Source organism: Oryzias latipes, chromosome 5, assembly GCF_053564925.1.
Source record: "Oryzias latipes strain Hd-rR chromosome 5, Olatipes_Hd-rR_3.1".
Lineage (NCBI taxonomy): Eukaryota > Metazoa > Chordata > Actinopteri > Beloniformes > Adrianichthyidae > Oryzias > Oryzias latipes.
This window is the reverse complement of record NC_136241.1, coordinates 3,392,653-3,405,595: the sequence shown is the minus strand read 5'-3', so window position 1 is coordinate 3,405,595 and position 12,943 is coordinate 3,392,653. Positions and strand designations below refer to the sequence as shown.

Sequence of the window (12,943 nt, the reverse complement as noted above, 5' to 3'; positions counted from 1 at the left end):
TTATTTGAATACGATTGTAGCTTTTATGTAATTATGTCACATTGTGTTGTTTTCTGTTGATTGCATGTCTTGGGTACTGCAGGTAGAAATTCAGAGTATGGTCCACAGCAGCTTTACTTTGATTAATGTGTTCATGGTCCAAAAAAAAAAGAAAACGAAATAAAGAAAAATCATTTCCCCCTTTTAATAGGTGGTTGCAAATTTTGGTGAGTTTGTGTTGGGGACCAAATTTAGGCTCAAAGGTGCAGTAAAACAAACAGGAATTGCACAAACAACCTGGTCCTTGCAGTCCAGGACTGCTGAAGTACATGATAAAAATAAAGAAAATAAAAGTAAATAAAAAAATTCTTATTATTGCCATTTCTGCAGCCAAAGCTAACTTTTGCCCACATTTGAAGCAGCAGAGGAACCCAAAGCCCGCAGGTTTGTGTCACCTGAATCTGTGTGACCTGTCTTCCCAAACAGAGTGTTCGTTTTTTCAGGCTGTCAAACAGTTCACGAGCGCGCTCTCTGGGGACGCAGCGCTTGCGCTTGCTCGCGCGCGCAGACGCGCGGAGGATGCTGACGGACGGCGGCATCAGTTCTGCTGCGCAGGGTTCAGGACGCAGGAGTCTGCTCCGCTGCTGCCGTTTGCTCACGAATCCAAAGCTCCACCGCGACCACAACCGAACCACAGACCCGACCAGGACTCTGCTCACAGGTAAGACCCGCAAACACCTCCAGTCCACGAGTTTCAGCCGCTTTTTAGTCACAGTTTGTAAAGAAAAACAAGATTTTCATTGAGATCTGACGGGTTTGCCCCTTTAGAATACTTAGGGAAGTGATAAGGAATGTTTCCTCCAGAATAAAACAAAAGGTTGAATAAAAATGAGAGACATGTTTGTTTTGGGTTTTGAATTTTTAATGTGGCAACAGTGTTTGCATAACAAATTGCATTTGGAAAATCAGAAGAGTTTTAAACAGCTGCTAATCCTCCCGTGTCTTCAGGATGTGTGGAGTGGATGTGGACCTGGATGATGGGGCTTCAGCTGAGGACGAGAAAGAGGAGGAGTTCTGGATGGGAGACCGGGTGAAGATGCTGCCCCCCCCTGTGGCTCACAGCGAGGGCAGTGCATGGGGCAGCCGGAGGGGCAGGTGTGGCTGCCTGGCTTGTGGGGCGGTGGTCGTCCTCTGGAACGTGTGTGTCGTCTCTGCCAGCCTGCTGCTGCTGGTCGCCGTGTTCGCGGTGGTGCTGCTGCCGGCGGCGCTGCTGCTGTACGCAGGTTTCCTCTGCCACTCCAGGGTGAGTCGTCGGGTTTGGTTGCAGTACGGGGACAAACCTAAAGAAAAGAACTGAACTGACGTCCAAAAATCAGACCAAAGCTTTTCTTCTTGAACTGCAAACAGTCAGATCTGACTATCTGTGCAGCAACTTTCTTTGTAGAAAGTCATCTCACACGATAGTATTTACCCCCAGTCTTGTTTTGGTGCTCCCACAGCTTATGCATTGTAACATGCTGATAATATCAATAACATTACACTCAGCTTCCTCATGCCATGAAATGCTGCCTAGGGAAGTGTTTCCCTGCGATGCCACATTGGTTCTGTGCTGGTTTTCCTACTGACAGGGAGGAGATGCAATCACACAGTAATTCAAAATGAATACTTTTGAGATGAGAAGATGAGCAAATGATGTTCATTTTACTGTTGCATCTGCTTCCTCTATCTAATGAAGCAAAAGTGGAAGAGAAAGTGCAGGAAAAGGTATTAACTGATCAGAAACACATTTTCTTTATTTTAGAGAAATAACTTTTTTTTTTAACATTTAGACAACAAAAACATTGTTTTGTTTTTCTGTATTTCTGCATCATTGCGCTTCTTTTAGTCAGAAATCTGTGGTTTGTGGTCACTGATGTTTTTCTTCAGTCTTGTTGCACATTTACGCCGTAGAAGCTGCAGACAGAGGCAGAGCGGTCCACATCTGCTGCAGACTCAGAACAGGGCGAAACTGGAGACAAAGGAAAGGTTTCCCTGCATTTTGCTGTGCAGCAACATTCAATACTTGTTATTGTTAACACACAAAAAGGAGAACATGAGGGGTATTACTGAATAAATTAATGGTTTCTAAGTAGAACATGTAGTCCCTCTGCTAATCTGAGACTCATTTCCATCCCTGTCAAGTCCATGTTAGAACCAGATGTTTTCTGAATCAATGTAATAACACAGTTCAAGACAATTTATCACTGGGATTTGCAAAGTTACTGATTGCTTAAAGTGAATCCATTTTGTGGTTGTAATTGTCTGCACAGAACTGTTTTTCTCAATCTTCATAAAGCAACACGTTTCAGGACTGGGGTTCGTGTTTCTTGTTCAAGTTGGTCAAAAATAGGTAGTAGCAGTGTTGGAGTGTTTTGATGGCCTGCTGTCTTGTTGAAGCTTGAATAATCACAAAAGACATATTCAGCACAACACAAACAAGCCGATGGATTTGATGAAAGGAAGAGCAGATGGAAAAACCAAGTACTGGAAGCTGTTCTAACCCTTTTGCTATCATGTGGGGTCATCCGGACCCTACATGATAGCACAAGGGAGAAAGCATCCTGGGCTCCTCTACTTTTGCTCATCATTGGGAAATCACTCTTGTTCAGTGCTGGTCTACAGCTCAAATGTACAAATACAGATGAATTACTTTAATTAAACTCACACTGTCTGAAGCACAAACAAGACTCAGGATTTTTCAGCAGACACCTGGCCAGTAAAAACACTTCCCGATATATTTGGTCAGCTCGTCCATTGTTCACAAACTAAACCTTCATGTACCTCAACGTTGCTTTATCTTAACGTTATCCTGAAATGTAAAGCAACTTTGCTGTCCTTCACAACCCAAATCCTTGAGCATCTTGATAAATTGTAGAAGTTGGGGGTTTCACCATTGACTGTATCTGAGAACTGTACGAAGCGAGTGTGACATCACCCACGGATAGCAGCTTGCTTCCGGCTCCAGTAAAATTAAGTCGTTCGGTCGCCATTTTTTTCGTGATATGGATGCCGCCATGTTGGAGCCAGACAATGTCTGTAAGCAACGATTGTCCGAGTCGGTCGGAGTCACCGTTTCTACTGCAACCACTCTCTCAGGTTGAATCGGTTAGTTCAAAAGGGGCCCAAGTCCAAGAGGTTTGTTTTTCCAGGAAATGATTTTAATTGCATAGCTTAAAGGGAGGCTACACCAAATGATTAATACTTCACCCAGATTTAGCACCAGTTCATAACTTACAAATGCTATAATATGAAGCACCTCACTTTTATCATTTCAGAGGACTAGCAAACTAAAGTCTCTGGACTTGGGCCCTTCTTGAATTAAACAGGGGCGCTGTCATATTGGATAACTAGTGCTGCCATCTATGGGATAAAGCTAAACCCATGCAAGAGAGGCCCAAAGCCAGGAATTTTGCACTTAATACATTTTAAATGTAAAGCATAGTCAATACATTACAACAGACTTGGGACTTTTGCACATAATCAAATAACTTTTCCCTTGATGACCATAGAACGGGGGTTGGCAACCCGCGGCTCAGGAGCTGCATGTGGCTCTTTAGCGCTACCCTAGTGGCTCCCTGGAGCATTTTCAAAAATGTTTGAAAATGTAAAAAGATGGGGGAGAGAAACATATTTTTTGTTTTAATATGGTTTCTGTGCTCGTCTGGGGCTGTGGGCGTCCCTCTCCGGTGGGGCCCTGCGTTGGGCTCTTCCAGCGCGGCGGGGGGCTGCTTTCCTGGCTGGGCTGGGGCGGCGCTCTCTTTCCCTCTGCGCCTCCCTGCTCTCTGGCTCTGGGGGCCTCGCGGCGGTCCTGCTGGCCCTGGCCTGGGTGGCGGTCTTGGTCGCCCGGGGGGCGGTTGTTCCCTGCCTGTTCCCGTGTGGCGTTGGGGGAATTCCGGCTGCCGCTGCTGCTGCGGCGGGGGTCTGGGTGTGGGGGTGGCTGGGCGCTCCTCCTCCTTCTTTTCACATTCCACCATCCATTTTAGAAGAACATAAACACTCACCTGAGCACAGGTGTTAGCCCACCTTTGCACTAATAGTTTGCATGATTGAATGAATGAAATATTTCACACTAGTTGGTTTAAAGGCATAGGTATGCGTTCGTGAACACTATCTGTTTTGTGTGCATGTTGACATGTGGACATTTTTGCGGCTAGCAGGTGTGTTGATAATATTTGAGTGTGTGTGAACAGGCCCCGCCCTTTTTGTACTACATTTGAACCGTACCGTAACGATAAACAACCAGTAAACCTGTCTGCTCTATGCTGCTTCATGGTCTTACCCCCCTTCCCCTCCTATTATCACCCTCCTACCCCCCCCTCTCTCTAACGTCCCTCTCTCTTCTTCCCCTCTTTCCTTTTCCGTCCGGTCCAACACCAAAGATTTTCAAACATGATTGAAATTAATAAAGTTTGGCCTCAATTACAAAAGGGGTTTATTCAGACATACCTTTGGTTTGTCTGAAGATGAATAACCCCTCTTGTTAAAATAAAATATGTCCAACACAAGAGGCCCTCAGCTTTCATCTGTTTGCCTAGCTGTTGGACAGGACAAGTTAAAAAAAAAAAAAAAAAAAAAAAAAAAAATATGGTTTCTGTAGGAGGACAAACAAGACACAATCATTCTTAACATTTTCCAATGCTGTAAGAATGTGTAGAATAAATATTGTAACGCCCAGCAGGTATGTCACTTGCTGCGGACGAATCGGAAGCCAAGCTGTCAAAACTGTTGAGCTGTCAATCAACTGGCTGCGCTAGAGTACTGCCCGTGTCCCACACACCGAGCAGTCTGAGAGAGGAGGAGGCAAAAAGAGCAACCGAGTGTGCAGCCTCTTTCCGGCATATCAAGCCCATTTATTTTGAACACAGACCACATTGAACATTACACAGGGGTCATCAACCTCTCTCCCTCCCACACTCATGGTGCAACATAAAGAAACAACATAACAGGAAGAATGAACTAAGGTGGAACAACAAAACTGCCATATGAAAAGAAACGTGGGCAAACAGAAACGCTCCTGCTGAGCCCTAATAAGATCATCATCCCACATCCCACAATCCCCTGCTGCTAACAGACCTAAAATGAACATGACCGCCACTACAATATTACATTTCAACATTTCTGTCAACGAAAATTTGCGTCATAGCCTGCGACACACGTTTCTACCAGCAGGGCTTTTTTTTTTTTTTTTTACTTTTACGGACCGCTAGGCAGGTGGCTGATGGAAATGGAACCACCGTCAGTTCCGTGCATTGCTTGATGAAGTTGAAAGGAAATATTTTGTTCTCCTGCTACACAACATAGTCCGATGGCTGTCCAGAGGTGACATTTGCGTCACTTTGTCGTCTGTTTAGAACACGTGAAAACATTCCTGAAAAGCAAAGACCTGAACTACACCCAACTAGAGGATACTGAGTGGCTCTAAAAGCTGCACTTTTTGGTGGATGTGACTGTGAGAAGCCATCTAAACGAGCTGAATGAAAGTCTGCAGGCGCCGCAAATGCTTGAAGCTGTTCTGTCATTCGAGCTCAAGCTGACTGTCAAGCACGTTCCATTTTATTGTTTTTTATTGTTTTTTTGTTCGAATCCTCAAAATAAAAATGACATCACAAATCGGATTTCTTTATTACATTTCTTTAATTTTATCAAAGCAATGAAACATAATTCTTTAATATTGTAATGAAGTTAAACTTCCACAACAGAGCAGTCACGTGACGCGTCGTTCTCCGCAGAATGCACTGCAGGGCAAATAAACATTTAATCGTTAATAATGCTCATTATGTATTTGTAGCAACTTAGTCATTTTGATAGTAGGCTAATATAGCTAATATAGATACATATTGCATGTGGTGCCTTCATTATCAGGCTTAAAGAGGACTTTTAATATTTTGCAGCTCCAGACATATTTGTTTTTTGTTTTTTTCGTCCAATTTGGCTCTTTCAACATTTTGGGTTGCCGACCCCTGGCCTAGAACAGATAATATCTCTATTTTGAAAAACTGTGGACTGAGTGAGGTTGTTGGACGGCTGAAACCCATAAGACATAACAACATAAGACCACATACTTCTACTGAACCATCTGATTGGTCAGTTTGTAACTTGAAACTTTTATGAAAACAAAATTTGGATTAGGGCACGGTGGAACAGTGGTCGGCGCCCGGTTCAAGTCCCGGCTGGGGGACCTGAAACGGAAAATCAATGGGGGACCTTTCTGTGTGGAGTTAACATGTTCTCTATGTGTATGTGTGGCTTCCTCCCACCGTTCAAAAACATGCTTCATAGGTTAATTGGCAACTCTAAATTGTCCATAGGTGTGAATGTGAGCGCGAATGGGTGCGTGATATGTGTGACCCTGCGACAGACTGGCGACCTGTCCAGGGGTTCCTCCTATCTTCGCCCGTGAGTGGCAGGGATAGGCTCCAGCAGCCCCGTGACCCAGAAAGGGACAAAACTGTAGAAAATGAAAGAAAAGAAAAAAAGATGAATGAAATTAGGATTAGCAATAAAATGTTTTAAAAAAGCAAGAACAGTCATTCTGGCAAATAGAATGACTGAGTAACAGCTGTTTATTTCTCTATAGAAGTCAATGGGATTTTTAGCTTCTTAGAGCCAGCGGGTACTTCCTGTGTGGAACGCCAGCGGGGAGGAGTCACTCAGTCAGTGGCAGCATAGCACACAACTTATTTCACCACACCCCATTGTACTGCTCATGAAGGTCAGTTTGGCTTTTCACCACTGTACTGATATCAGTGGTTCAGAATGGTCTCCTGAAGAAATGTGCCGAGCCAAAACAGGTTGGTGTGGGGATGTTGAGGCTGAGCAACAGTCCTAAGGTCATCAATAAACACAGAAACCCAGATTTTGACCAGACCTTTGGCAGCTTGAGAGTTGACGACAGATCTCGTGCTAAAGAAACAGATGTTTGCACTGAAGCAGGAACGTTTTAAAAGGTAGAACATTACCATGGTGTTAACATCTGGTTGCCTCAGAGGTTGTGTTTACTTCTGGATCGCTCCAATATCAACACCACATTTGCCCTGGCCCGCCCAAATATTTAGCCAAAGTATGTTCACAAACCATTTACACGGAGGAATCTGCTCTGTTTCTGTGCTCTCTATCATGTGTTCCTCAGCTGGAAGTTCAGGCAAGTATGAACCCATGTCATCTGTGGAAGATGGGAGGATTGCGCATGGTTAGAGCTGGCACATGCTCAGCAAGCCTTTGGTGTGTTGGAACGTGCACCAGGTGAGCCTCCCATGAGCTTACTGATACCGTCCCGTGTTTGAACTAACTGCCTTTCATGGGGAGTAGAAACACGCTTAGATACACTCTTTCAGCAGAAGTTTCCTGTAATTAGTCTGTCAGAAAGCTGCAGTCCGTTCGAGTCGCACAACAGGCAGACAATCTTCAAACCAAAGGCTGATGAGTCCCGGTTCTGTCAGAACATAAGCCCAGAGACTTTGCAGACCTGCTCCTACATGACAGGTGAAGTCATCCTCCCTGTTTCTGGTGCAGTTTTTGTCATGCATCCCAGTTATCACTACATCCATGTAACGTGACCAGAATGGAGAGACAAAATCAGAGTTTTATCTCACGACGTGCACACAGCGTGACAGACTCACTGAGGGTGTCTGTTTTGGCCACAGCACCCAACTGTGACACAACATCAGGGAGGAAAATGTGGTAGGCAAAAGCCAACCTCAGAGGACGCTGCGTTTTCAACCCCACTGTTGCTATGGTGCACGTGTAGGAGGCAGCATTGATCCAGAGAAAGCTTATAATAGGAAATCGTTGAACAAAAGGTCCTGTGACGCGACCAAATCACTTCAAGTGTCTGAGTGTGTTTGAGAGTTTGGCAGAGAGCGCAGGTGTCAGCTCCAAACCACACTTCCACCTCTCTGCTCTTTTCTCTTTGCATTTACTCCTGTTTTGTTTCATCTTCTTTACCCGTTTCTGGATGTTCTCGGCCGGCTCAGCTGGAGCCCCGAGCCCCAAGCAAATGTCTCTCCCCATGAGCACACCACACCTGTCTGCCTCCTGGCTGCGTTTAAGTTGAATCAACAACGTCCTCACATCCTGTTGAGCACTTTTCTCTCCCCCCCCCTTCCGCCACCTTCTGTATTTGCCCTTGCAGGTGCTCAATGCCTCCTCTGCCATCTGCCACTACCTGGATGACAACAGCTGCTCCGCCCTCATCATCCTGGGGCTGGTCATGATGTCTCCGCTGGTGGTGGTGGCAGCTGCCGTCTTCTGCGGGCTGATGCGAAGGTTTCGGCTGCTGCTTTACATCCAACCTCTCATGCGGGCCCGGTACAGAGTGAAGCTTTTGGACTGGATGGGCAGCGTGCACGCCTGGGTCTGATGGTCATCATCATCATCATCATCATCGAGTGAAAAAGAGCCGGGGGTCCAAAGGATGCGCGCAGAGTTCTGATGTATCAGGATCTGATGCGTTTTCCGGCAGAATGATGCAGAACAAAAACAACACATTTCTCTTTCCGGTGGCAACTGTCAAGGTCTTTGATTAAACCACAGTCACTGATCCAGGAAAACTCATTTAAAAAAGAGAAAATAAAGAGAACATACACCCCCTCCCAAAAAAATGTGCAGTTTAGAGAATCACATGTAAAAAATATTCACTGACACACATAAATTCCTACCGTCTGTATTGAAAATGCACTGTTAATTTACAAAAAGCAAAGCTTTAGATATTAATGAATTTACATAATAGATTAGAAAGTCTTCATAAAATGTAAATAAATAGTTGAGAAAGTCCAAAGGTGAAATTAACTTATTTAGATATTTGTTTTTCTGGTAGATATTCAGTCTGAGGACAAATTGGTTCCTGTAGAGAACTACCTATTATGGGATGTGGTGACTTACATTGCAGGAGAAGTTTGAATTATTTTTTTTTAATTCTTATTTATTTATTTTTTGCTGCAAAGCCTGAAAAAAGCAGAAAATCCAAACTTAAAAAAAATGAATTGAAAAAACAATCAAAGGGAAGTCCTTGAAACACAGGTTTGCTGCAGTTGCTGCCTCAGCCGTCGGTTTGATCATTTCTGCTGCTGATGTTGCTCAAATCATACATGTACATATCTTCATAACAGGTCATAAGTCTTGTATTATATCACTGGTATGTAGATAAAGTAGTTTAAACTCTCAGTTATAATTGACATGAGCTCTTTTTGTAAAATTAAATCATTCAGCTGCTTGTGTGAAAGCATTTTACTTATTAGCCAGATTTTTAAGCTTGTCTAACAGCTTTTTTTTTAGCAGGTATTAAGCGTTTGAAGTTTTTTTCTGAAAATAACAAAGCATTTATTTTATTCTGCTGCTGGAGGTTTATTTTTTTAAAGACTTATTCTTCATATTTTGGGTTATTTTAAGCAGTTTTCATAACATCTCTGTGTAGTTTTACAGTAGAGATACAACATGTATGTTTTCTCATAGGGACGGATCTAATATTATTCTATTTACATGAAGCCAAATCTCTCCTGAGTTTGAATCTTGAACTCAGATTCATAAAGGAAATAAATGTTCTCAGTGAAAAGGTGAATGAACTGAAATAAAATGTAAAACTGCACATTAAGTCTTTGGTGTTGTGGGCGGGGCTGAACATCATTTCAGTCTTTATGTATAAAACTATTTTATTCCATAGATTACTGCATCTATTACAAATTGTGGTACCATTAGAATATCAAGCCCGGTGGTTGTTTTAAAAAACAATATTTACATTTTATGTTTTGCTTTGCATTGAAATGAAAAGTTTTCTTTGATGTTTTGGTAAGTTTGAAAACAGGTTTATTAAAGCTTATGACCGGAATTGTTTCCAGACATTAATGCGTTGTGCTGCCACGAATAATGACACGGGAGCGGATATGAGGTCCAGGCCGGGGATCGGCCCACAGATCTTTGACAATCTATTATTCAAATGTGAAAACAATATTATTTAATAAAAATGGTGACACAGTGCACAAGGACTAAATATTTTATTCTATACAGATGAGAAGGTGAGTCTATGGGAAACAATTTTGAAACAGGTTCAACATTTTTACAAAAAAAAAAAAATATATATATATATCAATATTCAGTAGGGATTAATAGGCTTAATTGATGAATCGATTTATCTCTTTTTGAGGCAAGTTGATAATTAAATCGACCTGATGTGAAAAAACAACAGTGGGAAACTAAAATGTGAATTGATTTAACATTCATTCTTGTTTACTTGTTTGTTTGGACACATATTTCATTTACACTTGATGATCTTGAAAAAATCCAATAATCTGGAAAACTTCACTGTTCAGTAGCAGGAATTTGTGTCTGAGTCTCACTGGTTGAAGTTTTGGATAAAGATGATCTGGATCCATTTTAGTTCAGAGAATCGGATCATTCAAAATGAGCCAATGTCGACTAGGAATCGTTTTGGAAACCACTATTTATGATACGAATCAAATCATGTCATGATGATCACAAACAGCAAGTGATCATAGGAAACTTTGTTGGATGTAACTTCTTTGATATTCAAAATAGTACCAACCTATTCTGGTGGGCCTTCAATGTTTGAGGCTAAAGACAACCAGCTTGGATGCAAACGTCACCAGTAAACCAGAAAAAACTGCTGAGCACTGAGAAGACTATTCTAAAAAAAAGGAGATCAAACAAATGAGACTCTAACACACCACCTCATATTTTTTCAAAACGGGACCCGTGACCTGAGCAAGATCCCTGTGTAGGTCAGACTACAACTAGATTAGTTACATTTATGAAGCTTTTTCCACCCTTGTTATGACCCCACCCTTACATTGACGTGTTCTCCCTACCATGACAAAGGTGGATAAAGGTGGAAAGATTTCATGTAATCCATGGACACCAGTGAAGATCACAAATCATTGAAGAGAAAAGGTTCAGCGCACTGTCTAGTGGGTCTAGATGACCCAACTCCTAGGACAGCACAAGGGTTACAACATCGCAGTCAGACTGAATAAGATGACAACCCCATATTACTTAGCCGAGTCAGATTATTCCTTCATCTGCTCTTGAAGGTCAAACCTTTGGGTTCAGAATATTAACTCATTGATTAACTGTAGATCTGCTGCATCTTATCTTCTGTCCACACACTTGGGTTCTGTTTGTGAAGTGTGTCCTGCGTTCTTCTCTTTGTCAGATCTGATCTTTTGCCTTTGAAAATCTATGTTGGAACTTCTTCCTCTGCAGAACTTTTCCTGGTTTATTGCCGTACTTTTTTCCTCTACCATCTGCCTCCCGCAGATAGCTGCGTTTATAAACGGTTACCTTCACCATGAGCTGACACATCAAAGAAATGGAGGACCGGCTGAGCTTTAGATTTGACCCCACATATCAGAGTCAGTATTATGTGAACAGATCTTTTTGAACAGTGTGAGTGAACGACGATGTTTGGTCTCACACAGTTGAGCTGATATAAAATCTACAGCAGTTATATCCTGTGGGAGGAATAAAACTCTTTCTATCAATGGATCATTGCAATGACCTATGAAAGCAGTTCAGCAGGATATAAAACAATAACAGCTGTTTAACGGAAGAATACTGTTAAAAAGAACTTTGAGTAATCAGATGATCTTTGTTTGTGTTCCCAAGATCAGACGTTCAAACTTCAAGTTTCATTTAAAGAACTGATGAGAGACAGTTGGTTTTTCCAGATATATTGAAACTTATTTGAAGGTGTTTACACTACTCTTTTACCACCCTTCAATTCAATTCAATTCAATTTCATTTATATAGTCCAATATCATTACATAGTTGTCTCAATGGGCTTCATACCGGTAATTGCATAAGAAACATAAAATCATAAAGAACATGAAGTCAGTCATAAAATACAAAAGCCGTTTGTTAAATTAAACTAAACAGACTAAGCTAAACTGGGCATCCCTGTCCTTAGACATCCCAGTTATTCCTACATCCATGTCACGTGACCAGAATGGAGATTAGAGCAGCCAGGCCAAAAAAAGAGGTGTCCACATGAAGGAGGGATCCTCCCCCAGGTAGGACAGGTGATTTACCAGAACTCTTAGAGAAGAATTAGCTTATCTAACTCTACAACTACATGTTTAAATAGGCCAGCAGATGGGCTTCAACCAGATCTAACTGGTGGATGGCTGAGTGCGCGAGATGAGACAGAGGTGAGGTCCACGGCCAAGTACGGAATGGAATGGACTAGACTAGACTAGACTAGACTAGACTGGACTGGACTGGACTGGACTGGACTAGACTGGACTGGACCAGAATAAAATAGAATAGAATACTTTATTAATCCCACGATGGGGAAATTCCTTTTGTCAGGGGCAGCACAGAAAAAAAGACATCTGAAAAACAGGAAAGTGACACAGCAATTACTGTAAAGTGACCAAGTAAAGTAAAGTGACCATTAATAACGTGACAAAGTTTTTTCGGTTCAACAGTACAGTATTCAAGTTAATGTAGATAAAAAAATGAGTGAATAGGTAAAGTACACACCAAAAAAACAGCCCTTATAAGAACAAAAAAACTACTGAGAAAAAACAACTGCGACAATAAGTATATAAATAAAAGGAGGACAGACGAGCCAGAGGCAAGTACAGGGGCAGAGGCGCAATGGTAAATGGTCAATAGCAAATACTTATATAGCGCTTTTCTATCTTCCTCGAAGGCCCAAAGTGCTTTACAGGCACAGTCCCATTCACCCATGCACACACATATTCACACATTGATGGTGGCTCCGCTGCCGAACACTGGTACCAACCTCCCACCAGAGGCAAGGTGGGGTTCAGGGTCTTGCCCAAGGACACTTCGACACATGGGCGTGCAAGGCGGGAATCGAACCTGCAATATTACGATCATGGGTGGACCGCTCTACCGCTGTTCCACAGCCGCAATCTGAAGGAAACCAACATTAGACTTTTTTAGTCTT

At 42.5% G+C, this 12,943-nt stretch overlaps 1 protein-coding gene across 1 annotated transcript; it reads left to right on the top strand.

Moving 5' to 3' along the window:
- Positions 1–219: 219 nt before the first annotated feature.
- On the top strand, positions 220–9,990 carry tmem88bl (transmembrane protein 88b-like). Its single transcript, XM_020702991.2, has 3 exons — positions 220–700; positions 988–1,282; positions 8,150–9,990. The coding sequence occupies exons 1-3, from the start codon at positions 309–311 to the stop codon at positions 8,375–8,377; spliced, it is 915 nt and encodes a 304-aa protein (XP_020558650.2). The 5' UTR covers positions 220–308; the 3' UTR covers positions 8,378–9,990.
- Positions 9,991–12,943: the final 2,953 nt, after the last annotated feature.